The sequence below is a fragment of the Oncorhynchus mykiss genome, chromosome 13, assembly GCF_013265735.2.
Source record: "Oncorhynchus mykiss isolate Arlee chromosome 13, USDA_OmykA_1.1, whole genome shotgun sequence".
NCBI classification, from domain to species: domain Eukaryota; kingdom Metazoa; phylum Chordata; class Actinopteri; order Salmoniformes; family Salmonidae; genus Oncorhynchus; species Oncorhynchus mykiss.
The window spans coordinates 49530756-49557722 of record NC_048577.1 but is presented as its reverse complement, the minus strand read 5'-3'; the positions used below and the strand labels follow the sequence as shown (position 1 = coordinate 49557722).

The 26967-nt window shown below is 42.8% G+C and overlaps 3 protein-coding genes and 1 long non-coding RNA gene across 7 annotated transcripts; 2 read left to right on the top strand and 2 right to left on the bottom strand.

Moving 5' to 3' along the window:
* Window positions 1-545: 545 nt before the first annotated feature.
* Window positions 546-6001, bottom strand: LOC110486691 (glycoprotein-N-acetylgalactosamine 3-beta-galactosyltransferase 1). The gene is made up of 5 exons (XM_021558469.2): window positions 5723-6001; window positions 4441-4624; window positions 3971-4259; window positions 1467-1881; window positions 546-1360 (listed from the first exon to the last, which is right to left on the bottom strand). The coding sequence occupies exons 2-5, from the start codon at window positions 4622-4624 to the stop codon at window positions 1220-1222; spliced, it is 1029 nt and encodes a 342-aa protein (XP_021414144.2). The 5' UTR covers window positions 5723-6001; the 3' UTR covers window positions 546-1219.
* A 218-nt stretch (window positions 6002-6219) lies between these two features.
* On the bottom strand, window positions 6220-24703 carry LOC110486693 (RUN domain-containing protein 3A). Of its 4 annotated transcripts, none has more exons than XM_036941399.1 (11): window positions 24558-24703; window positions 12774-12901; window positions 10804-10937; window positions 10579-10664; window positions 10386-10475; window positions 10216-10296; window positions 9930-10095; window positions 8546-8703; window positions 8284-8403; window positions 7741-7832; window positions 6220-7433 (listed from the first exon to the last, which is right to left on the bottom strand). In XM_036941399.1, the coding sequence occupies exons 1-11, from the start codon at window positions 24575-24577 to the stop codon at window positions 7291-7293; spliced, it is 1218 nt and encodes a 405-aa protein (XP_036797294.1). In that variant the 5' UTR covers window positions 24578-24703; the 3' UTR covers window positions 6220-7290. The 4 variants fall into 4 exon arrangements, with proteins under 4 accessions (XP_036797294.1, XP_036797295.1, XP_036797292.1 ...); XM_036941400.1 differs by having other exon boundaries at window positions 12786-12901; window positions 24558-24700; XM_036941397.1 differs by lacking the exon at window positions 24558-24703 and adding an exon at window positions 23534-23786.
* Window positions 15974-20154, top strand: LOC118938314. The gene is made up of 2 exons (XR_005035578.1): window positions 15974-16127; window positions 16869-20154. It is a non-coding gene; the product is annotated as an uncharacterized LOC118938314 (long non-coding RNA).
* Window positions 24133-26952, top strand: LOC110486692 (E3 ubiquitin-protein ligase RNF113A). Its single transcript, XM_021558470.2, has 10 exons — window positions 24133-24287; window positions 24584-24663; window positions 24751-24849; window positions 24997-25104; window positions 25261-25370; window positions 25477-25583; window positions 25704-25793; window positions 25897-25990; window positions 26083-26189; window positions 26785-26952. Exons 1-10 carry the CDS (start codon window positions 24185-24187, stop codon window positions 26850-26852), a joined length of 966 nt encoding a protein of 321 aa, XP_021414145.2. The 5' UTR covers window positions 24133-24184; the 3' UTR covers window positions 26853-26952.
* The last annotated feature ends 15 nt before the right edge of the window (window positions 26953-26967 follow it).

Genomic DNA, 26967 nt, shown 5'->3' with positions numbered 1-26967 from the left:
ACTTCCCAAGATGGTTTCTGACAGTTTGAGCAGAAATTCTTCGGTTGGGCAAATCCAGTTTCATCAACTGTCCAGTTGGTTGGTCTAAGATGAGCCCACAGGTGAAGAAGACGAATGTGGAGGTCCTGGGTTGGTGTGGTTACATGTGGTCTGCGGTTGTGAAGCCTGGTTGGACATACTGCTAAATTCTCTAAGACCACGTCGAGGTAGATAATAGTAAAGTTAACATTAAATTATCTGGCACAGCTCTGGTGGACATTCCTGCACTATGCATGGCAACTGCATGCTCCCTCAAAACTGGAGACATCTGTGGCATTGCATTGTGTGACAAAACTGCACATTTTAGAATGCCATTTTATTGTCCCCAGCACAAGGTGCACCTGTATAATGATCATGTTGTTCAATAAGCTTCTTGACAATCAACCACCTGACAGGTGTGGCATATCTTGGAAAAGGAGAAATTCACTAACAGGGACGTAAACACATTTGTGCACAACATTTGAGAGAGAAGCTTTTTTGTGCACATGGAAAATGACTGGGATCTTTTATTTCAGCTAATGAAACATGGGACCAACACTTTACACGTTGCGTTTATATTTTTGTTTAGTATATCATTTATCAAGACATGGTCAATATTGGATCAACTTGAGTGTTAAAAAGGCCAATATACAAGCCAGAATGTTGAGTTCTGTTCAGATATTGCAGCTTGCCCATAGATCTACCAAATTATGTTAGCTGACGCTGCTGAAGTAAGACATTGAAAATCAGAGCTCTTATCATATATTCTGAAATAATATGACGCAACAGACCTGCGTCAAGGGGCCCCTTATACAGTTCAAACTACCCGGGTTGAGGTTAAATTATTATTGATTTATTAAATCGCACCCACCAATATGGAACCTCAGCTAACATAGTATGTCACTGGAAGACAGTATTTTAACCATATAATTAGGAATTAGAATAGTATTTAATAGGATCTCTATGACTAATGACAGACTCAATTTATGAGTATATACTGTAACTAGGCAAATATCCAGACGAGATCATGATGAATTGGTTTGAACTAGCATGGACCTTAATGCCTTTAGTAACAACATTGTTTAATGTTTGCAAGACAACTCTTTACAAGAGAATGACATCATTAATTACGGTGCGAGCATGTATATTATTGTTTATTATCAGGGATGTCACTGTCAAATCCATAGAAAGGGGTCTCTGCTTATTCCTCTCTGGTCTCACCCAGCTTTGGGCTGTGGCCCCCCACTGGACTGAGATGGTACAGGAAGTAATCTAGCATGTACATTCTGACTGGCTCAACGTAATGGAAGGATACAGATGAATTGGAGCAACAGTCTGGACCCTGACAGATGGAGAAAGAAAGGAAAAAAACAGATGAGCAGGAAGCTCAATGGCACTGAAGGGAGGTCATTGGATATGTGTTCTACTGAGAGTGAAGACTTACTTACCACTTTGGAAGGGTAATAGTTGTACTGGTGGAACCATTTGGGCAGTATGTCTTCGGTACAGAGAAGTTTACCCAGCCACAGGGGGTGGAAGGTTTCCCTGTGTTGGTGGTCTCTAGAGTCCCCTGCCGGGACTCCCAGCTTCTGGAGGCAGAAGCCCAGTAGTAGGTCCTCTGCAGAGGTGGACTGGGTGCAGGTTCCATGGTGCAGGGCCCTGACGTATCGTCTCACAGACTCGCGGCTCAGTACATAGCCAGCACCACCACTCATGTAGCCTTGATGGACAAAGCGGCGAAAACGTCTGCCCAGATACACAGGCTTGTCTGGGCTGAACCGAGACAGGAGCAGACGCAAGTTTTCCACAATTACATAGGTGTCATCATCAGCTTTGAGGAACCAGTCAGCCTTGTCTAGGTAACTGGAAATTGAGGGAAAGAGGAGGGTCAAAGACAGAAGGCAGAGTTTGTCTCCTTCACCAGCACATACAAATAGTGCTTTCATAACACATTCCTCACCCCTTGACCTTTCTATCATTTTGTTGTGTTACAGCCTGAATTTAAAATGGATTAACCCCATAACCCCATAAAGTCGAAGTGGAATTATTTTTTAGAAATCTATGACAAGAGTTCATAATGGCTGTCTAGCAATGATCAACAAAACTTAAAGATCTTTAAAAAGAAAAATGTATAAATATTGTACCATCCAGGTGTACAAAGTTCTTAGAGACTTACCCAGAAAAACTCACAGCTGTAATCACTGCCAAATATGATTCTAACACGTATTGACTCCGGTGTGTGAATACTCATGTAAACGAGATAATGTTTTTAGAAATGTTTGCAAAAATAATGGGACATTGTATGTAGATGAGTGACCAAAAAAAGAGCATCTTTACATAGGTCACCTGTCTGTCATCAGCCCTTCCATCCACATTGCACTACATACATTTGGTAAGTATTCAGACTCCTTCACTTTTTCTTACATTCCAGTCTTATTCTAAAATGTATAAAATTATTTATTTTCTAAATCAATCTACACACAATACTCCATCACAAAACAAAAACAGTTTTTTATACATTCTTGCAAATGTCCAAAATATAAACTGTAATATTACATTTACATAAGTATTCAGACCCTTTACTCAGTACTTTGTTGAAGCACCTTTGGCAGCAATTACAGCCTCGAGTCTTATTGGGTATGATGCTACAAGCTTGACACACCTGTATTTGGGGAGTATCTCACATTCTTCTCTGCAGATCCTCTCAAGTTCTGTCAGGTTGGATGAGGAGCTTCGCTGCACAGCTATATTCGTGTTCGATCAGGTTAAAGCCCGGGATCTGGCTAGGCCACTTAAGAACATTGAGACTTGTCCCAAAGCCACTCCTGCATTGCCTTAGCTGTGTGCTCAGGGTCTTTGTCCTGTTGGAAGGTGAACCTTCGCCCCAGTCTGAGGTCCTGAGCGCTCTGGAGCAGGTTTTCATCAAGGATAACTCTGTACTTTGCTTCGTTCATCTTTCCTTTCCCTCGATACTGCCTAGTCTCCCTGTCCCTGCCACTGAAAAAGTTCCCCCAACATGATGCTTCCATCAGACGTGACGCTTGGCATTCAGGCCAAAGAGTTCAATCTTGATTTCATCAGACCAGGGAATCTTATTTCTCATGGTCCGAGAGTCCTTTAGGTGTCTTTTGGCAAACTTCAACGGGCTGTCATGTGTCTTTTACTGAAGAGTGGCTTCCGTCTGGCCACTATCATAAATAACTGATTGTTGGAGTGCTGCAGAGATGGTTGTCCTTCTGGAAGATTCTCCCATCTCTACAGAGGAACTCTGGAGCTCTGTCAGAGTGACCATCGGGTTCTTGGTCACCCCCGATTGCTCAGTTTGGCCAGGCGGCTAGCTCTAGTGAGAGTCTTGGTGGTTACAAACTTCTTCAATTTAAGAAAGATGGAGGCCACTGTGTTCTTGGGGAACTTCAATGCTGCAGAAATGTTGTGACCCTTTCCCAGATCTGTGCCTCGACACAACCCATCTCAGAGCTCTACGGACAATTCCTACGAGCTCATAGCTTGGTTTTGCTCTGACATGCACTGTGCACACGTGTGTGCCTTTCCAAATCATGTCCAATCAATTGAATTTACCACAGGTGGACTCCAATCAAGTTGAAGAAACATCTCAAGGATAATCAATGAGAATAGAATGCACCTGAGCTCAATTTCATAGCAAAGGGTCTGAATACGTATGTAAATAAGGTGTTTCAGTTTCAGGTATTTGCAAACATTTCTAAAAACCTGTTTTCACTTTGTCATTATAGGATATTGTGTGTATATTTAATTTTATGAATTTTAGAATACATCTGTAACAGAACAAAATGTGGAAAAATTGAAGGGGTCTGAATACTTTCCAAATGCACTGTAGATCTCCTATACCACATGGATTCTAGACCACCAGAATCATGTCCTCCATCAATGTGAGAGAGATTCGGAGAACATACTGGTGTTGTGGGAGCATTACCCGTCATGCAGTAAGTTGAAAGCGGCCATGGTCTTATTGTACAGGTTGGCCCGTCCCTCCTCTGTTGCCAGAGCCAGCACGGTCCCAGGGAACAGGAGGTCCTGCTTAGAGCTCATGAAGAGCAGTGTGTCACAGCGAGGCCCCCAGGTGTTCACTATGTGTTTAGCTCTGGTCCACAGAGTCTGGGGTGAGGTCAACACCCAGCAGAGCAGTCGACCCGAAGAAGGGGTGGGGGAGGGAGGCAATGGCAAGAGGACTGAGGCATTAGTGGCAACAGCAGAGTAGTGTACTGAGAGAGAGAGAGAGAGAGAGAGAGAGAGAGAGAGAGAGAGAGAGAGAGAGAGAGAGAGATAGAGAGAGAGAGATAGAGAGAGAGAGAAAGAGAGAAAGAGAGAGATGATCATGTGGCTGAGTGTATTGGAGATATTCAGAGAGGTGTAAAAAAAAAAAATACTGTAGCTCCAATTTACCTGGAGGGAGCTCACCCAAGAGGCTGCTGGTCCGTGAAGACAAGGGCACTGTCTCCTGAGAGATCTGATATGCTTTGTAGTAAGCAATGGCCATGAAACAGAGACAGAACCCCAACACAAAGCCAGCACAGAACATAAAATCCAAGAGCCTGGAAGGCTTTGAAGTGGACTTAGACATAATCATCTGCACAAGACAAAATCATATTGTAAAAGTAATGTCTAGGTTTACAAAAAAGAGCATTCGCAGACTAAGTCAATCAAAAACCAATCTGGTTTATAAGAAGTTGCAACAAGGAGACACATCCAGCACAGAAAATGTCTAACTGACATATTGGAGACTGGCCCTTATATAGTAATCAGACAGCACCAAATGTTCTTGTCACAAACGTGGGCCTTCAATTGTGTAGGCAAAACGAAACGTCCCTCGTCTGTCAAGAATGTTGAATACAATTACTGGAACGTACTCTGATGATTATCCTGGGTGTTGGTCGTTCAGCTAGTCAGAATATGACAAAATATCCACAGGAAAGTATTAAAGACTTCAAAACATGGCTCTGTGTGTGGCAATCAAGATGTGTTTTCTCCTGACGGAACACACGAGATGGAAGTACATGCACACATAATACAAGGTGTTTACATGGTTTTGTGCCAAGTGCTAGAAATGTCTACTTCAGTACTGGTGCGCTAAAAAGCTGGGTAAACAATACTTTCCCATGGATATTTTCTCTCAAATTTCCAACAGCTGAAGGACCAACTGCACGGACAACCAATAGAGTAAGTTCAAATGTCATTTTATTCAACATTCTGGCTTGTAAGGAACATTACCACGATTCTGCAGTGCTTTGCTTCAGACTGTATACCAAGAATTGGTATAAAAGTCTGATTTATTCAGCTATGGAAACACCAGCCCAAGAAGCTTGTGGTTTGTCAAAACAGAAGGCAGTGACTTGGTCAGCTGCTACAGAGTCACAGTGTCATAAATACAATACTACAGTGAACAATAAGTGTCCTTGTACATCGTCTGGCATCACCCACTATCAACAGATATGATAATGATCCATAACATAAGTCTATTGACCATCAACCCACACCTTGAGTGTCACAAACACTGGAAGTCATGTGTATTACAGAAAGGGAAAATATAATTATGCTAAGCATAGTGTTAATCACTCTAAACTAAATGTGAATTTAGTGATCTAAATGTCCCATTACCAACATGCATAGACATACAAATCAATCCTAAATCTTACATTTGGTTTTTACAAAGTTCTATCAAACATACCAAACCTCTGCCTTCCAGAAACAGAACAATGACCTGATGTGACGGTTAATTGGACACCACCCCTGCAGACACACTGCCCACCAATTGATTGATTGGGGACACAGTAAATGGACCACTAGATGGTGCCATAGAGCACCTTGGACACAATCCTGGGCCCAATTTATCAAATTATCCATCTGGATTTCACCTTTCGTACAGGATTAAATGCATAGAAATATATTGAATAGAAAGGTATCCACATTCAAGACAATGATTTGATCATATCCTGCAGGTTTGCAGCACAAAGTACTGAAATCAATTACTTTTTTCTTGGCCCAATAGCTTACTAACATACTTGTCTCAACTAATCACGGGCTGCTTGGAATCCTTTTGTTAGTAGAAAATCAACATGAGTATTACAGATGTACACTGTTGAAACCAATGGAGTAGTTCAGGGTAAACATACTTTAATAACATTTACACCCCTTGCAGAGAAAAAAATACTCACTGAAAAGGGATTGACATAACAAAAATAAGGCAGTTTATTGCAACTAATAGCATAGGTCATTGAACAAAAATAACCAAATATGCATGTGTAAAAATAACAGCACACTTGATTTATAAAATCAGATTCATCAACAAAATATAAAAAGCAACGTGACAACAAAACTGTTGATAGACAGACGTAACCAATTGCTGCACACATGAACACATACTTAAACAGTAATGTCTGATTACTCAAGCAGGTCAATGATTTGGAGATTCAGGCCATCCAAAACCCAGTACAATGGAGGAACAATGCCAATATCATTCAGCCACATGCATCAAATACACATCTAGCCATTATGTTAGCGACACTCAACCTGCAGCCACTCAAACACCTAAGAATAGCTGATGTTTTTGTTAGAATTCAGTTCAGCCTTCTCCTCCAAGTGTTCTGACTTAATCGCAAGTGCGTCATTCCAGTTTGTCTGTCATTTTGACAGGCAGGAAAGAGGATAGTATAGGCTGAGGCAGGGCTGGGACAGACTGACACACAGACAGTACAATGACCAGATGTGTCAGGTGCAGAGAAAGAGTTGGATAAGGAGATCTAGAGGAGAGGAGAATTTAAATAGATAAATAAATATGCTTTTGGATAGTTTTGTAGCTTTGAATCACGCTAGTTAGATGTGTCCAAAAGGCATTAAATACAGGCCAACATTTTGACATAGGAATTCACACACACAACAGTGAAAGAACAGGATGGACAGTGTGAGGATATGAGAGAGGGTGTGGGTGAGGAGGGGCACAGACGAACTAGGATCCTTTTAGTTTCATTATAACTTTAATTTAATCCACACAAAAATCCAGAAATATTGAAGAGCTTTTCCCCCTCTAATCTTTGCAGACATGAAGCAGTGGGTTGAGTGGAGTTGGTTGGAGAAGGGTTTGGTTGAAAAAGGGTTTTGTTGGTAACTGTTAATAGTGACAGTAGGTAGGTAGATGTTCATGATCTATTGAGTGTCTCCAGGTTGAGGCAGGCGGTTGGGGTTGGTTGGTTGTTGGCTTTGCGCTTTGCAGACAGAGCTCTGTTGGCATGGCGCCCCCTAGCTGGGGGAGAGTGCAGGGCTGGGTTCCATGCTGATGTTGACCAGACACTCACTGGACTTGAGGCTGGACATGGACTTGCAGCTGGGGAGAGAGGCCAGAGAGCCACAGAGACCCCGCATAGAAGGGGTGTAGTCTTTTCCTACAGAGGAGAGAATAGACAAAACACAATAAAACTCTGTCCCTAAAGCACACTTTGTCTATCAGCATAACTTAAACACCCACACAAAATACACCATAGACACTGTTCAAACATGCCTTTGTACGTGTGCGTTTGTGAGGACATGTGGATGCATTCTTCTAAGTGGGTTTCTGTTTCTGTGTGGTTTTGTGTTGATGCATGTATGACAGTGGATGACTCGGTTCACATATTTCTGCAGCATCAGTATGCATTGCTGTGCGTCTACAAATGTGTTTGTATAATGTACATTTATCTGTTGAGCACCAACCTGTATCTCCGTTCTGTTGCCCATCGGTCTTCTGGGAATCAGAGTTCAGACTGACGTCAGCTGAGAGCTGCTCCAAACTGTGGAAGCTTCTCCTGAAGGGATGAGTGACATCATGAAATACGGTTACAATAACATCTGTGTAGAAATCGCTTCGAAATGTCCTGTTTGCTAAAATTCTATAGGATCGCCTAATTTTAGTTTATGTGACAAAACAAGTATTGTGTAGAGAATCATTGTACCATCTAAACCGCTGTGAAATATATTTTCCATTACCAAAACCAGCTGTTTGAAGACGCTGTACAAAACCAAAAGTAAAAGATGCAAAAATTAAACTTAAGAACGGGAAGCATAGAAATACCACACATAGAACATATATAACACTTCATATACATCCTTTCAATGAGAATGACATGTCTATATCACCCATTTCTATGTGAATTTGTTTGGGGTCGCCCAAAAAGTTACATATTGCAGCTTTAAATGTACAGTATCACAAAATCACACACATGCACATATACACACACACTCATTCAGTAGATATACCTGCGGAAGAGCTTGACGTCCCCCTGGTTGTTGTAGCCTCGTATGGAGGGCCACTGGTTGACCAGAGGGATGGACAGATCCTTAGTCAAGTGGGAGGAATCACAGGGGATGAGGGCAGTGCTGGAAGGAACACGCTTGTGATTAACTCTTAACATCATCTGATATGTGATGTACTGCATTTGTGTGTGTCTGTTTATGATGTTTTATGTGTCCCCGTCAATGTATACTAGTGTGTGTGTGTGCATTTGTATACTGCTCTCACAGCTGTGCCTGCAGCTCCAGTACGATGGACTCCAGCTCCTTCTTCTCCTGCAGGCTCTGGACTCTGAGCTCGTCCAGCCTGGCACTCAGCTTCTTGTTCTCCGTCTCCACGTTCTTCAGCTGGGACTCCCGCAGACGCACCAGCTCCTCCAGGTAGCCCTGCATCACAGACACAGACCCAGACGCAAACACACAGTTAGACTGTTCTGCATACCCCAAAAGTACATCATTATTACTCTATATACAGTGCCTTCGGAAAGTATTCAGACCACCTTGACTTTTCCACATTTTGTTACGTTACAGCCTTATTCTAAAATGGTTCAAATCAAATAAATTCCTCAATCTACACACAATACACCATAATGACACATTTTAAATGTAGGCAATCTTAAAAACTGAAATACCTTATTTACATAAATATTCAGACCCTTTACTATGAAACTCGAAATTGAGCTCAGATGCATTCTGTTTCCATTGATCATCCTTGAGATGTTTCTACAACTTGATTGGTTTCCACCGGTCGTAAATTCAATTGATTGGACATGATTTGGAAAGGATCACACCTGTCTATATAAAGTCCCACAGTTGACGGTGCAGAGCAAAAACCAAGCCATGAGGTCGAAGGAATTGTCCGTAGAGCTCAGAGACAGGATTGTGTCGAGGCACAGATCTGGGAAAGTGTACCAAAACATGTCTGCAGCATTAAAGGCCCCACAAAACACAGTGGCTTCCATCATTCTTAAAATGAAGAAGTTTAGAACCACCAAGACTCTTCCATAAGGACAACCATCTCTGCAGCACTTTACCAATCAGGCCTTTATGGTTGAGTGGCCAGATGGAAGCCACTCCTCAGTAAAAGGCACATGAAAGTCCACTTGGAATTTGCCAAAAGTCACCTAAAGACTCTCAGACCATGAGAAACAAGATTATCTGGTCTGATGAAACCAAGATTGAACTCTTTAGGTCTGAATGCCAAGCGTAACATCTGGAGGAAGCCTGGCACCATCCCTACGGTGAAGCATGGTGGTGGCAGCATCCTGTTGTGGGGATGTTTTTCAAAGGCAGGGACAGGGGGGTTGCTCAGGATTGAGGGAAAAATGAACAGAGAAAAGTACAGAGATATACTTGATGAAAACCTGCTGCAGAGCGCTCAGGATCTCAGACTGGGGCAAAGGTTCACCTTCCAACAGGACAACAACCCTAAGCACACAGCCAAGACAACGCAGGAGTGGCTTCGGGGACAAGTCTTGAAATGTCCTTGAGTGGCCCAGCCAGAGCCCGGACTTGAACCCGATGAAACATCTCTGGAGAGACCTGAAAAGCTGGAAGATATTATATGCCCCATGTCTTTAGGAATGTAAGGTCTCAGGAGGTCAAAAGGTCACCTTCTGTGCATACACAATCTTAAACCTCTGCTCCATCTTGCGACACTTGTTCCTCCAGCTCTCCTCGTCAGTGACCAGGGGGATGTATGGGTGTTCTGGGACACTTTCGTCACTGGCACTGCTGTCCACACTGCACCGGTCATCCTCATCACTCAGGTAGTCATAGCTGTAAGCAGGGGACATATAGCAGGGGAGTTACACACCGCTTATAGTCATATCTATGGGTATGACTAAGCTACTGACCAGTATGACATATATTCACGAAGTGGGCATGTGGTTGTCTCACCTCTGAGTGAACTTCAGGTAAGGTGTGAAGTCAATCACAGCAGGGGACTTACCATCCAGCGCCTCCCCCTTCAAGCAAAAACTGGACAGAGAAAGAATTGTGAACTTTAAGATAACAATGTAACAAATAATAATGCTATGATTCTGCAGGCCTGAGTAATGCTGCCTCACCTGAAGTCTATGGCACTGAGGCCAATGAGCATGCCTGTCAGAACAGTGGCCTCCTCTCTCAGTATAATGGCTCCATCATCATAGAACCTCCTGCAGTGCAAAGTCTTATGATTAGTTATGTTTTGCATGTTGTTTCTAACGTAGCTTGGCAGTTAATAGGCTAGATGGGATACTATTTTGTGGTATATCTGACCTGGTTGTCCGTGTGTCCCTCAGGGCTGTGGCCACATACTCAGACAGACGCTTCTCCATCAGCGCCACACGGATCCATGCCCGACCCTGCAGGAAACAATGGAAGGAGAGAAAGAGAAAAAGAGAACGAAAGGGGGGGGGGGGTCAGTGGGAACGAGGGCGTGACTGCCAGCTAAGGGATTTTTTGATCTAGTGACACACACACACACACGATCCCAGTCCTTGCCTTGGCTCGTGAGGTGCTGATGTTCTCAATGTTTTCGATGCTGGCGATGCAGTTGTTCTGCACCTTGCTGCATGCCAGCCGGATGTAGTCCCAGAAACTTCGCTGGCCATCTGAGATGAACCAGCTTCCTGGACCTGGTACAAAGATAAAACACTGACAATGACTCCCATCTCCTACAACAGCCCACACAGTGTCCCTGTCGCTCAACGCAACACAGCAGATAGCACTTTAACTCAGTCAAAACAGATGGGCATGCCATGAGCTCATGTAAAAATCATCACATTTGCCTATTATACAGTGGGGCAAAAAAGTATTTAGTCAGCCACCAATTGTGCAAGTTCTCCCACTTAAAATGATGAGAGAGGCCTGTAATTTTTATCATAGGTACACTTCAACTATGACAGACAAAATGAGAGAAAAAAATTTGGATTTTTAATGAATTTATTTGCAAATTATGGTGGAAAATAAGTATTTGGTCAATAACAAAAGTTTCTCAATACTTTGTTATATACCCTTTGTTGGCAATGACAGAGGTCAAATGTTTTCTGTAAGTCTTCACAAGGTTTTCACACACTTGCTGGTATTTTGGCCCATTCCTCCATGCAGATCTCCTCTAGAGCAGTGATGTTTTGGGGCTGTTGCTGGGCAACACGGACTTTCAACTCCCTCCAAAGATTTTCTATGGGGTTGAGATCTGGAGACTGGCTAGGCCACTCCAGGACCTTGTAAATGCTTCTTACAAAGCCACTCCTTCGTTGCCCGGGCGGTGTGTTTGGGATCATTGTCATGCTGAAAGACCCAGCCACGTTTCATCTTCAATGCCCTTGCTGATGGAAGGAGGTTCACTCAAAATCTCACAATACATTAGCCCATTCATTCTTTCCTCTACACGGATCAGTCGTCCTGGTCCCTTTGCAGAAAAACAGCCCCAAAGCATGATGCTTCACAGTAGGTATGGTGTTCTTTGGATGCAACTCAGCATTCTTTGTCCTCCAAACACGACAAGTTGAGTTTTTACCAAAAAGTTATATTTTGGTTTCATCTGACCATATGACATTCTCCCAATCATCTTCTTCTGGATCATCCAAATGCTCTCTAGCAAACTTCAGACGGGCCTGGACATGTACTGGCTTAAGCAGGGGGACACGTCTGGCACTGCAGGATTTGAGTCCCTGGCGGCGTAGTGTATTACTGATGGTAGGCTTTGTTACTTTGGTCCCAGCTCTCTGCAGGTAATTCACTAGGTGTGGTTCTGGGATTTGTGATCATTTTGACCCCACGGGGTGAGATCTTGCGTGGAGCCCCAGATTGAGGGAGATTATCAGTGGTCTTTTATGTCTTCCATTTCCTAATAACTGCTCCCACAGTTGATTTCTTCAAACCAAGCTGCTTACCTATTGCAGATTCAGTCTTCCCAGCCTGGTGCAGGTCTACAATTTTGTTTCTGGTGTCCTTTGACAGCTCTTTGGTCTTGGCCATAGTGGAGTTTGGAGTGTGACTGTTTGAGGTTGTGGACAGGTGTCTTTTATACTGATAACAAGTTCAAACAGGTGCCATTAATACAGGTAACGAGTGGAGGACAGAGGAGCCTCTTAAAGAAGAAGTTACAGGTCTGTGAGAGCCAGAAATCTTGCTTGTTTGTAGGTGACCAAATACTTATTTCCCACCATAATTTGCAAATAAATTAATTAAAAATCCTAATGTGATTTTCTGGATTTTTTTTTCACATTTTGTCTGTCATAGTTGAAGTGTACATATGATGAAAATGACAGGCCTCTCTCATCTTTTTAAGTGGGAGAACTTGCACAATTGGTGGCTGACTAAATACTTTTTTGCCCCACTGTATGTGTGACATTATACATATTATGTAAATAGGTAAATAGTAACATTTGAAACTAGGGTAAGCCTTGAGGCTTCCGTATCCTGAGTTAGAAGACTGAGAGACTGATGGACACTTCCATGTCTTGTACCTGCCATGTTACCTTTGAAGCGGTGGCTGAGGATGTGTTCCAAGATTGCAGCGAAGTTAACAAACTCCTCGGATGAGTCATCGATGGGCTCGGCTGTGTACTTTTCCAGGAGTGTCTTCACCGAGAATCTAAAAGAGAGGAGAAGAGACAGACAGGAATGAGAAACAAACAAGATAACTACGTACGTATTTGCGAAACTATTATATATGCAATAAAAATGCAAGTAGCAAAGAGGTACAGTATGTTGAAAGTAAAGAAATCATGTAAAAAAACAACAGTAGAAGCAGACAGGCAGAGACAAATGTAGTACTGTACTTGACTTGTGCTAAACAATAGCTGAGATTAGTTCTTTGGGAGAAATGCCATCGAATGCATCTGAGGTCACCCCCAATTGTCTTGTGTGCAACACAATGTCCCCCTTCAGATGCTCCGCAAAGTGTCCGTGACAAACACAATTAACCCCCTTGTCTCAACCAATGGCAGATGACACGGTTGTCGGCGTGGCAGCCTTTGTTCAGTATGGGCTTCCAGGTCCTGTCCGTCCCTTGGTCTGATCCCTGTAAGGAACCAGCCGGCATCAGAGGATGACCAAATACACACCACCCCCCCCACCCCCCACCCCCCCTTCTCTATACACGTGGTCTGATCTATTTAGGACAGCTGTAGCCACTGATTTAGTTTGGTTGATGACCTCAAGATTTCACTGCACATCCCACTGAGAGCTAAGCGCAAGAGGCTATGCTGTGCCTGCTGCGTGTAAGCTAAGAGAGAGTCCAGGCACAGACTAGGGCTGACTGCCTCTTGTTCCATGGGAAACACTAGCATCACCGAGGGCAAGACTGCCCTGGCAGTGGGAAAAACTTCCATAGCCAGGGGCAAGACCACGGTCGCGATGGGCAACACCTCCGTCTCCAGAGGAGTGACCACCACCTCCATGGGGGACTCCACCATCAGTAGGGAGAAGACCACAGTAGCTCTTGGCAGAGCTAGTTTCACCAGGGGAACCACCACCACCTCCTTCCGGAAGGCTCTGATGCCAAAGCGCAGGACCACCTAAAATAAATGGACAGGAGCTCAGACGCCAGGTTCAAGACTCCCAAAGCAACCAGGACGTCAAAAAAAGACTTGACTGAAGAGGAGGAGTGGAAAGTCACTTTCCTGTCCAGCAAGACTAGCTTCACTAAGGGCAGGATCTTGATTCTGAAGACTAAGTACGCCATCTCCTGGGGCAAGTCCTCAGTCGAGTGGAGCAGAACCACCGCTACCCTGGGAAAGATCACTGTGACCATGGGAAAGACCTCCGTGACACGAGACCAGACCACCAGCTCTCTGACCACTCTCACCTTCACCCATGGAGAGAAGTCTGTGGCTGTGGTCAAATCCAGCCTCACTAGGGGCAGACAAACTACACGGAACATCTACTGGGATTTCCACCTGTGATTATTGTATACGGTTTCACTCAAAACAGAGGGACTTTAATCTGCTCAGTTTCAGCAGGTCAGTAGTAGCTTAAATCATGTCCATTTGTAATCAATTATTCCATGTGTCTGATCAATGTGCAGCATTCTGCAGCTCGAGTGTCAATGAAGCATTCATGTTTTCGAAGAAAAACATTTTAGCATGTCTTTCAAAATGAATCCCACATGATGAGTATTGTTCGGATGTGTAACGGATCTAACAGGCTTGAAATCAGATATTCAGATGCGTGACAGAGGAGATGAGGTTGGTGGTGTGTTGGCAGGGAGGGAGGCAGGAGGGCACAGCTGTGTGTGGTGTATGTGGAGACACTGGACAGAGCATGTGTCATCATCAGTGTGCTGTTCAACAGAGAACCTCAACGGTAATTCTCTGAAGCAGAAATACAGTTTAAATGTCCCCATTTGTTATAAAACAACAATTGCATGCTCATTAAATTGGTCTGTTTCAAGGTTGAACACATTACAATAACTATGCTATGTTCAGTTTACAAGGACGGTCTTAAACTAGGAAATGTGTCTGTCATAACTGATTGATTGATGTAACCTGATGGAAATGTGTCTGTCATAACTGATTGATTGATGTAACCTGATGCTTATAAAATAACTGCTTCAACACTGCTTGGCTTGATTTTGTTTGTTTGCAAATTTGACATATTATATAACATACAAGTACTAGGAAACAAATGATATGTACTGTCCTGAAGTGGAATAATGAATTATTTTCATACTAAAGGACAAGGACCATAGACAAATGGAATAGAAGATTATCTGATCATCTCTAGATGGAATAGACCATTTTATGGACACAGACACTTGGAAAAATCCTAAGAGCCATACCCATATTGGAGACTGAAGCCACATTGCACATTTGAGAAGAGCGGTCATAGGTCATTGATGGAAAACATGAACTTACGTCAACATCCTTGCCTATATAATAATGTCTCACATGATATGTTTCATGATGCACATGTTCTATACAGCTTCACACAGAACTAAGGATTTACAATCAGGGGATACAGCCAACAATGCCGCTGGATCAAGTGATGTCATCACATATTGTCCTCTGGGCAACAATGTCTCCTTCAGCCGCGTCGTGGTGGTGATGGGACAATCGTTCCACTGTACCAAGCCCTCAGATAGGCTACAGCCACCTACGGCTGCCTCTGTCCAATCACAGGGACACATGGGTGGTATGTGGCCTTCCAGAGCCCACGTCTATAAGCTCAACGAAGGCATTATGTGACACAGGGGTAGCACTATCCACGCTTAGCATTCTGGTCTACTCTGGACTCTCGTTACTGTTACTATCACAACCAAGCTTTACTGAGCTTGGTGTGCTGCATGAGCGTGCAATGTGTCGCGCCGAGTGAACCCCAAAATCCACCACCTCAGCAGGGTCAGGAATTCAACCTTCTTCTCAATGGGCAACACCAGCATCACCGAGGGGAAGACGGCCCTCTCCCTGGGAAACACCACTATCAAGAGGGGCAAGACCAAGCTCACTGTGGGCAACTCGTCTATCACCAGGGGCAAGAAGACCACTTCTCTGGGCGCCTCCACCATCGCCAGTGCCAAGACCAAGCTCACTATGGGCAATGCCTCCTTCAGCAGGGGCACCACCACCACCTCATTTCGAAAAGCCTTTTTCGCCAAACGCAAGACCCTCTAGATGAGAGGGGACATCATTGGGTGGAGGGACTGGTGGCTAACTCAACAAAACGTAAAGACAACATACAACAACACCATCACAGGGGACATAAGGACATCACCGCAACATCTACACAGGCTATATCTAAACGGACTTCTAAAACACTGGATTATTTTGCTTTGGACCATTTTACTGTTTTGATCAAACAGGATTTTATCAAGGAAACAGGTCAGTGGTTTTAGAATTCTTAGATGTGTTCTACTCTACCCATGATTCCAGGTGAGTTATCTGTTGTGCAGAAGTCAATGTCTGTTGTACATGTTATTGTTGGACACCCTATTCAGTTGCCTAGAACAAAACTTTGAGAACATTTGGCCTGCTACATTGTTGCAATATTCTATGACAATTAGGCACTTTAGGTATTTCTGCAGTACTGATATGTCAAGGAAATCCGTAGTTAGCAAGATGGTCATCTCTGATTATCAGTAAAATCAGTTTATGTGATTACAACATCCGAATCTAATACTGTGTTGAATGATTAGAAATTGATAATGTCTCTCGATATGAAGGGGAGTTAGAGCAGTAATAACTGCTATGACTTAAATGCTAATGGATTGAGTGCCACAGCAAGATACACTTGGTACGATTTGTCACTGAAAAACAACTGCCCGGCTTAAAACAAACATCTTTTGTGCTCCCTCTCACTCCTCTTGGATCCCAGCCAAACCAACTCTCAGCTCTCTTCAAACATCCTCTTGTTCTTTTTGCTACCTTTCCTACTGTACTTACGTTCAGTTGTGCTTCATTTACAATACAATTTAGGATCAGGGTTCTCTAATTTGTCCAAAATAATCTCAGAAGATTAGGATTGACAGCTCTCAAAATTGTGATTATCTCTTCCCGACTTTGTCTGACTCTCTCCCTCATCGCCCCCCTCCCCTCTCCTCCCCTCTCCTCTCCTCTCTCCAGTCTTGGCCTAACCAGCAGGATCAGCTGACATTGGAGGATTCCTCCCTGGCCACGGCCATGTGAAGTGAACACTGTCTGTCTGATGGTGTGTTTCAGATTCTCTACTGGGTGTGTGTGCACCTGGAGGATCCCTCCCATAGGGGAGATGAGCTCAGCCAGGGGAGGAGATGCAAGCCCTGTGTCTATGCGCCATGCAAGTTCATGGGAGGAGATAGAATTAGTTGATTTATTTGCGCTGACGGAGAGATTACAAACGTTATGACCAAAATAATGTGTCACATCAGGCAATATCAATAGCTGGAAGGGTGTGCCTCACATCTCAGTGAAGTGAACGTGAAGGGAATGAGGAACCAGGCAGGGTGTCTCATGGCCAGTGTATGTGCATTTGGAGGAGTAGAAAATAGAGGTGCTGGGCTGGGAAGAACTGAAGGCATAATTCATAATAATGAACATGATGAGGGGATGTGATATGAAGGATATAGTATGTCACAGACAGTAGATATGGTAATAGGAGGTAGGTGGGGCAAGGTTCAAGTGATATATACTGGAATGTTAAGTGTTTGGTCCTGCTGGTAACGTTCACATTGCAATGCCAATGAACCTTGCTTATGTTTAGTAAGGCAGAGGTCATTTGTGCAATAATATGCTAGAAATATGTGAAAACAAGAGGATAATCAGGCTGAAAAGAACACCAATATTAAGATGAAAATGTGTTATTCTAGGATGGCAGGCTCCGAGTGCTGCTTTAATGTGCACAATGAACAATGGGACAGCAACTTCTGAGTGGATGAGAACAGTTTTTATGAGGAAAAATGTAGAGCAGTGGAACCCTGAGGCTGAGTGAAGGAGGGGGGTAGAGAGAGAGAGAAAGAGAGAGAGAGAGGGGTGAAGAGTGGGACCATTTGTGGTGCTTTGCCATTGTTTAACACAAGAAAGGACACACTCAGAGTGAAGAACCATACTGTACAGTCCCTCACAGAACCCACATTCAAGTTTCAAAGTACTTTACAATCATTGTGCAGCTGGTCCCACTTTATATGTCCTCCTCAGGATATTGCAACAGAGACAGTAATGGCACATTCTCCCCAGCCACACCCAAAACAATTGAAGGCTTTGACACTCAAAAGATGACTTGCTCTTCCTTCTCATCTCATCCACTTTTATTTACAGGGAGCACGGGTGCAATAGGGCAGGACCTCCAAATCTTTAACTATCTTATTTATGTTGTTTTCTTAGGTTCAACGTGTTGGCACCAACAGTGTTCATCCAGTCATGGACCTCGTCATGAGAGCTCTTAGGCCAGAATATGCAACAAAGTAATAGATCAACTGGCCTGTAACAAGATTCCCTAGTGATAGCTGTTTCTCCTGGTTTGGCCTCTTTTCAATAAGGCAAAATAGCAGCTATTGGTACAGTCCTTTTCTCTCAGATGAACCAAGTACAGATGACACTCTGGTCCCGCCATGTTTTAAAAACATATGTAGCCCATAGCAACAGCTATACTGTTATGTAGGACTTTTCTTTTATTCTTGACATTTTATTATTATTCTGGCCATGGTAAATACTTATAAATGAAAGCCAGCTTAAGGCATGAGTGGTATCTCCTTCTAAAGTTATTTTTTTCTCGGGACTTGAAAAGTTCATGGTGCCAAGTTCCAACTGAGATTTCTTCCGTCATTTTCAAACACACATCAAAATAGTACATGAATACATGAGACTTTTCCACTTGGAGACTACCAGCTGGACCATACTGTATATTTAGGACCTCTGCTGACTTAACTATTGACCTAAGACCTTTGACCCAGGGAAGCAACAATAGTTTCCTGTGATGTTGAGAGTATTTCCAGATTTCCGTCACTGTACTGTCTACTGCTGTGCATGGAAATCTCTGTCATCAAAATAAGTTCAGTCGATGAAACATGATGTAATGGGGAGGTCACTTTGACACATCAGATCACTGCATTTTAGAAGTCACTATATCTTGGCTTTGGTGTCGAAAACAGGGCCAACCCATGAGATGTGCCATCACAGAGTAAGCCTACTAGTATTACTGAACCCTACTATATCAATATAGCACTAAAACAACAATGTTAATGACTTGGAGGAAGAGCTTTGAATGGGAGTGTGATGCCACTTTGGCAAAATCCATTATGATCCCTGATGACAAATTGACATGGGGATGAAGCACTGGGTCAATGACACAGTAAACAGATTCAAATTCAGTAATCAAGAACAACTCTGAATGTTCTATTATCATACACAAATAGGCCTCAAAACAAGGATTTACTTCCAAAAAAAATTAAAAGTAGGAAATCCAAACATGTTAATCTATGTGTGTCGATGTCTGGTAATTGTGTGTGTTGTGATAGTGGAGGAAATGTTTTGTATTCAAATTGAAAATATATACACGTGCACTAGTGTTAGAAGAAGGATCATGCTTGGGCTGGTGTGCTAACTGAACACTAATTTGGGCTTCGTTGGGAGGGCTGGCTAATGATCTGAAGATAACTGTGTCCATATCAGTCAAACCTTTTTCATTACTCCCTCCATTACTCTTGGCATTAGTCTGGAGCACAGATCCACCCTCTATTCTTTGCCCCAAGGCTGCCCAGCTCTGCCCTGCTGGTAGCCCTGCCTACACAATGAGACACACACAACGTCAGCTTGACTCTATGCACAGCCAGAGGTCCTGAGGTCACAAACATTCACAACCTTTGTCAACTTGAACACCACCTGGGACAAGGGCCGTCATTGGCTGACACATGGAAGTATTATACACGTCTGTCTGGCAGGAAAAGAGGCCTCTATGACTTACAGCCCATCTTAGACTGCACAATACAAAAGGTAGACTTGACATCGACACAGATGCTTTCAGATATTCAAAGCCTGGGGAATACATGTATTACCCTTGCAATAAACTTAATTCATAGCTCTCATTGAAAAGTAATTCATGTCTTTCCCAGTGGAGACAACTGTATGATTAGCATTACTGATGAAAAACTGTTGTGAACATTTTTTGTTTTGTGTCCTGTGCCTGTCTCTTTAAATGTCTTGGATTAAAATGTCCTTGGCACGGTCAGTGTATGAAAAATGACCGAACTGCAACAAATGTCTCTTTGTTCTCTCGCTAATCCTTCTTGGAGTCTGAAGTCTATGTCTTTGAAAACATTCTTTATTTATGGTCATGATCCATGTCTGTTCTATGTGTTCTATTACACTATGTTCCACTAAATGCAGACAGAACCCTTAACAGAGAGGTGCTGTAATAAAAAAGTGCTTGATCTTGTTCCTGGAGTTTTCATTTGTCTCTATTCTTCTATCCAAGCAGCAAACAAACACTAAACTCAACATGTCATATCATGAGGATGTGGCCAATGTCAATGTCATCGGATTGGAAGGATGGCAAGATATCCATGATTAGTAACAATGAACCATAAGCCTACCAACACTCCACATTGAATGCGTAACTAATTTTCTGCTATTTTTTTTGTCTAGAAATTATTTAGTGAGAGCACCAGGAGCTTGAGTGGTGTCACTCCCGTTGGCCCCCTTAGAACAATGCCTCCCTCAGGAGATAAAATGTTGTGTCCCTCACAGCAAGACAATGGGTCTCCTGGCTGCACAGAGTGACAGCACACACTGGACACATACAAGCCTCGTCTGATAGGTTCACGTCTAATCATGAGGGTGCCCACAGATAATATATTCACATTGCTAACATACAAGCTGCAGGCCACAGACCCACACGTTTCTGAGGCAACAATCCAGTTGCTGTTTCTACTGGAGCTCCTTATATGAAGACAGGGATATAAACCATGATGACAGACGGAGATGAGGACACACAGTGAGGAGGAAGCTTACAGTATAGATTAGAGGTCGACCGACTATGATTTCTCAACACCGATACTGATTAATCGGCCGTTAAAAAAAAATGTATTTGTAATAATGACAATTACAGCAATATTGAATGAACACTTATTTTAACTTAATATAATACATCAATAAAATCAATTTAGCCTCAAATAAATAATGAAACATGTTCAATTTGGTTTAAATAATGCAAAAACAAAGTGTTGGAGAAGAAAGTAAAAGTGCAATATGTGCCATGTAAGAAAGCTAACGTTTAAGTTCCTTGCTCAGAACATGGGAACATATGAAAGCTGGTGGTTCCTTTTTTAACATGTGTCTTCAATATTCCCAGGTAAGAAGTTTTAGGTTGTAGTTATTATAGTTATTATAGGACTATTTCTGTCTATACCATTTGTATTTCATTAACCTTTGACTATTGGATGTTCTTATAGGCACTTTAGTATTTCCAGTGTAACAGTATAGCTTCCGTCCCTCTCCTCACCCCTACCTGGGCTCGAACCAGGAACACATCGACAACAGCCATCCTCGAAGCATCGTTACCCATGCAGAGCAAGTTGAACAACTACTCCCAAGTCTCAGAGCGAGTGACGTTTGAAACGCTATTAGCGCGCACCCCGCTAACTAGCTAGCCCTTTCACATCGGTTACACCATCCTAATCTCGGGAGTTGATGGGCTTGAAGTCATAAACAGCTCAATGCTTGAAGTACAACGAAGACCTGCTGGCAAAATGCACAAAAGTGCTGTTTGAATGAATGCTTACGAGCCTGCTGGTGCCTACCACTGCTCAGACTGCTCTATCAAATCATAGACTTAGTTATAACATAATAACACACAGAAATATGAGCCTTAGGTCATTAATATGGTCGAATCCGGAAACTCGAAAACAAGACGTTTATTCTTTCAGTGAAATACGGAACCGTTCCGTATCTTATCTAACGGGTGGCATCCATAAGTCTAAATATTCCTGTTACATTGCACAAACTTCAATGTTATGTCATAATTATGTAAAATTCTGGCAAATTAGGTGGCCCAATCTGTTGCATATACACAGACTCTGCGTGCAATGAACGCAAGAGAAGTGACACAATTTCACCTGGTTAATATTGCCTGCTAACCTGGATTTCTTTTAGCTAAATATGCAGATTTAAAAAGATATACTTCTGTGTATTCATTTTAAGAAAGGCATTGATGTTTATGGTTAAGTACACATTGGAGCAAGGACAGTCCTTTTTCACGAATACGCACTGCATCGATTATATGCAACGCAGGACACGCTAGATAAACTAGTAATATCATCAACTTTGTGTAGTTAACTAGTGATTATGATTGATTGATTGCTTTTTATAAGATAAGTTTAATGCTAGCTAGCAACTTACCTTGGCTTATTGCATTCGCGTAACAGGCAGGCTCCTCGTGGAGTGCAATGAGAGGCAGGTGGTTAGAGCGTTGGACTAGTTAACCGTAAGGTTGCAAGATTGAATCCGCGAGCTGACAAGGTAAAAATCGGTCATTCTGCCCCTGAACGAGGCAGTTATCCCACCGTTCCTAGGCCATCATTGAAAATAAGAATGTGTTCTTAACTGACTTGCCTAGTTAAATACAGATTAAATAAAAGGTGTAAAAAAATAATTTATAAATAAAATCGGCCAAATCAGTGTCCAAAAATACCGATTTCCGATTGTTGAAATCGGCCCTAATTAATTGGCCATTCCGATGAAATGGTCGACCTCTAGTATAGATGCATAAGGACACAGAGACAAGACACATTGGGTATTTTGCAAAAACACATATGCACTCTTGAAATATATATATATATAAAATTGAATAGAGTATTATATTAATTTACATGACAAATGTTTATCATCATGAAGTATTCACATTAATTATGCCTTTACAAATAGGAATATTCTAGGATGGAGCACTGATGATACATTAGCCTACATTGGGTAAAACATAACTTGGTGAAGGAGAAGTTATCAAATAGCATTCCCATGACAACCAGACACGGGTGTATGACTGCTATATTATCAGCAGTATCAGCTGTAGGTATCAGTTACTCTGGTATAGATGAGCTGGCAAAAATGTTGTAGGCCTATACTTTTTTCTGAGAGCCACCGGGTGAAATTCCTCTGGGTGTTTTTAGTGCATAATGAGTACAGAACAGCAGCATTCAATGACCATAATAAACATCCAATTTCACTGTGATGTCATTATCTTGGAGCAGCATTTCTATAAGCGGTAAATAATGTCCTCGTTCCAATAAGGTTGTCGTCATTGCGACATCACCGACCTGGGAAATTCTGGTGGACCTATGCTCTCTCCAACGTAGGCCTCACACACCCCATTTAATCCACTTTCCTTTCAAATAGGCCGACATAGCGGCGAAGACAGCCGGGTGTCCACCAAGGTGAAACCGCATATGTGGCTGTTTATTTTTAAAGCGATCTGATTCTCTCTCACCGTTATTTACCAAGATAAAAAAAAAAACATAAAACATTTATCCATTTAAAATTTCCCCAAGTAGCGTAATGTATAGGCTACCACAGTGCCCATAGCTGTGAAATATGTTGCCTTTTGTTTCTTTTCGTTTTCTTATGAGAATATATGATTGGGAACAAACAACACAGGACACAGAGCTGGCACTAACACTTAACTATTGCAGCCGCAAAATATTCGAACGCTTAATACATTGTAGCCTAAGCCATTGCACATTTATTTCCATGCATGCATTAACTAATATGTGTGGTTAACATGACGTGCCAACCACACGAAACCTCTGCTCCCTTGTGTTTACCTGCATACGGTGATGAGATTTTTTCGCTCCACGCCGAAGCTCCGAGAAGATGCCTTTTTCGATGTCAAACCCATAGCCATTGCTTTTCGGACACAACCGGATTCCATTCAGCAGCGGTACGGAGCCTTCCGGTAGCCCAGCACCACCAAGACCCCTCCCTCCGCAGGCCTATGCCATATATTCCGGTGTCCTCACTTCTCCGCGAGAAGCTGATGCTTAATTAGTGGGCTCTACGTTGACGCACAACGATGGAGTTGTGCAGGGTCGAGTTGGGCAGGGTGAATATACAGAGAGTATAATTAAAAGATCCTCTGTATCAAGATACCCAATGCACATATGTTGATTTATCCTACATAAAATATCCCATAATTTAATAATCCTACATTTTATCATAATGTGCTTTGCGGTTTTATAACACTATAGAAAATGACATTATTTAGTTGCGCCACAACATATCTTACAAATAATATGCAATAAAACAATTAGAAATTGGCATGAAATAAATGCAAATGTAGTCTACTTAATTGCATATGTTGTACTGTAGATAATTGGCCACAAGGTGGAATACTGTGCCAAATGATTGTAAACTCCTCGACGCTAGAGGTCGCTCTAAAATCGTACTTCACCATTTTTTTGTAAACAGAATGAAAGATGGCGGAGTCAGGGGAACCCAAGGCAACCTGTACTTTTTTATTTAAAAAATCTACCAAAAAATGCAACGCTAGGAAGAGAAAAGCCAGTGACAGCGATAAAGGTGAGCTACAGTGTTTGAGTCCAGCTCAGTGTTGTTTCAAAAGCTAACAAAAATACTGCATTGTGCATGAAAACCATGGCTATTAGTAATAGTCCTCGAGCTAGCTATAGTAGCGAACTAACCTAGTTAGCTAACATTTTAAGTTTATTTAGTAAGGCGTTAAGATTGGGCTAAGTAAAAACAAAACTACTGCCAACTATAAAACACCCAAGCCATGGAAATGATTGTGTAAGTGGCCGAGTACTGTAAACACTGAAATGTCCCACTCACATGCTGATGCTTTCCTCCATTGTCAGATGGCAACAGTGACGAAGACAAGAATGCCGTTGTCAGAAAAGAAAAAAAGACGGGTTCAGCAAACCCTATGATTCAAAGGGTAACGTCGCATGGCTGACTACAAACGAATCAGTCTTTATACGAAACATTTATTTATAGTGTGAAATCATTCTTCTCTTCTTCCCAGACAAAAAAAGTAGAGAGAGAGGAGGTGTCATCTGCTGAAAGTGACGAGGAGAAAGAAGGAAAGAAAGTCACTGTCGCTTACAAGTCCACACGGTCAGCAGTGAGTTATTTTGAAAAATACCTCTCTACCCATTAATCTATGAATTAATCTATTAACAATGTTTTGTATTTATATCCTACCTGCCCCTTTATTGCTCAGCCCCGTATAAAGCTATCAATTACGTCCTCCTCCCTTCGCTGTGTATAGAAACCAGAGGGGCCAGATGACATGGGAGCAACTGCAATCTATGAGCTGGACACAGCAAAGGACAATGATGCACAGGCCATCTTTGAGAGGAGTCAGAAGATCCAGGAGGCAAGACATCTGTCTCTTGTTGGAGGAACTTTGATTCCTTCGTGTATCTACATCTTAGTATTGTATCATTTGCATTCTTCCCCCAGTTTTGTTGTAAATTGGGACAGTGTTGGTCCGCAAATGCTTAATAAGGGTCTCTATCCTCTCCCTCACAAGGAGCTGACCGGTAAAGAGGATGATAAGATCTACAGAGGAATGAACAACTACAAAAAGCACATCAAGCCCAAAGACTCCACCATGGGAAATGCATCCTCTGGCATGGTCAGGTGTGGATGCATGTTATGTGACAGAGTAAAGTTGAAATGTCTTGGGGAAAGTTTGGATTGTTTTGCTATGTATTTGCATCATCAGTGTTCTCTTTTCTTTTGTCAGGAAGGGCCCAATCCGGGCCCCAGAGCACCTGAGAGCCACAGTGAGGTGGGACTACCAGCCAGACATCTGTAAGGACTACAAAGAGACTGGCTTCTGTGGCTTTGGAGGTGAGTAAGGACTTTGCTGGAAGATTGCCTCCCCCAATGTCAAGCTTTGCATAGGTCCTCCTTTCCCAACTTGAATTAATCATCTGTGAAAGTCTCTTCAAGTTTCTTTTCCCTCCTTAGACAGCTGCAAGTTCCTCCATGACCGCTCAGACTACAAACATGGCTGGCAGATTGAGAGGGAGCTGGACGAGGGGCGCTATGGGGCCAACGGTGAGTTCACAACAGGGGAGAAACACAGGGCTGTGTAGATTTAAGATTAATCAGATTAGAGAGTTGTGATACAGCTGTTCAGTAATGTGTGGTCTGTATGTAGATGATGAGAACTACGAGGTGAGCAGTGACGAGGAGGACATGCCCTTCAAATGCTTCATCTGCCGAGAGTCCTTTAAGAACCCCGTCATCACCAAGTAAGACAATGCTCCTTAAGAACTCCTTCACCATTAATTGTGTGTAGAGAAACTTCCAGCTAATCAAACCACTCATGTCTTGTCTCCCGCAGGTGTCGGCACTACTTCTGTGAGACCTGTGCTCTTCAGCACTACCGCAAGTCCCAGCGCTGCTATGTATGTAACGTCCAGACCAACGGCGTCTTCAACCCAGCTAAAGGTGAGGATAATGCATCTCAATTACCATGGTCAGCATAGTGGTATGGCATGAACATTAGGTCTTGGATGGTCCACCAAAGCATCACTTTAAGCTAAGAAAACAAAACTAAAGCTACAGTAGTTTGTTAACCATGGAGCTTATGTTGCCTGACTCCTCAAGCTGAATTCCTCAGCTCTATCGTTCGCTACATACCTTAGTCTGAGACCACAATCATGATGTTGTTTGTTGTGACGCTAAAATGAGTGGTGTTGTACAAAACAAGGTCATCAGCAACTGGATAATCTCTAACCAGAGTACCAATGACACATTTTAAAATGTTGCTTTACCCATGTGTGTTCTGGCCCCAATCAGACAGTCAAGAATGTATTTCCATTCTAGGAATCTTAGGGGAGGTACTCGGCTCCAGAAATTCATGTCCAGTGGCGTTTGGCCGGAGCAAGAAGTTTTGGTAGACAGGCAAGAGATTATGTAATCGGGTAAAGGACTCGTCTATAGTCAGTCAAATAGAAAAAGCTCACTGCTCGAATATTCAGGTCCGTGGCTGAGTGGAGTTAATAAGCTCCAGGCAGTAGCCCTAAATGTTCTCTCTCCACAGAGCTGGCAGCCAAGATCGCCAAACACCAAGCCATGCTAGACCAGCCACCCTCTGATGAAGAAGATTAGCAACCTACTGTAAATACAGTACCTGTCCAATTTCATCTGTGTCGGTTGTCCACTGTGTTTCATTGTCAAGCCTTCCGGAATAAAACTTGCTTTTTAAATAGTTGACTGATTACTT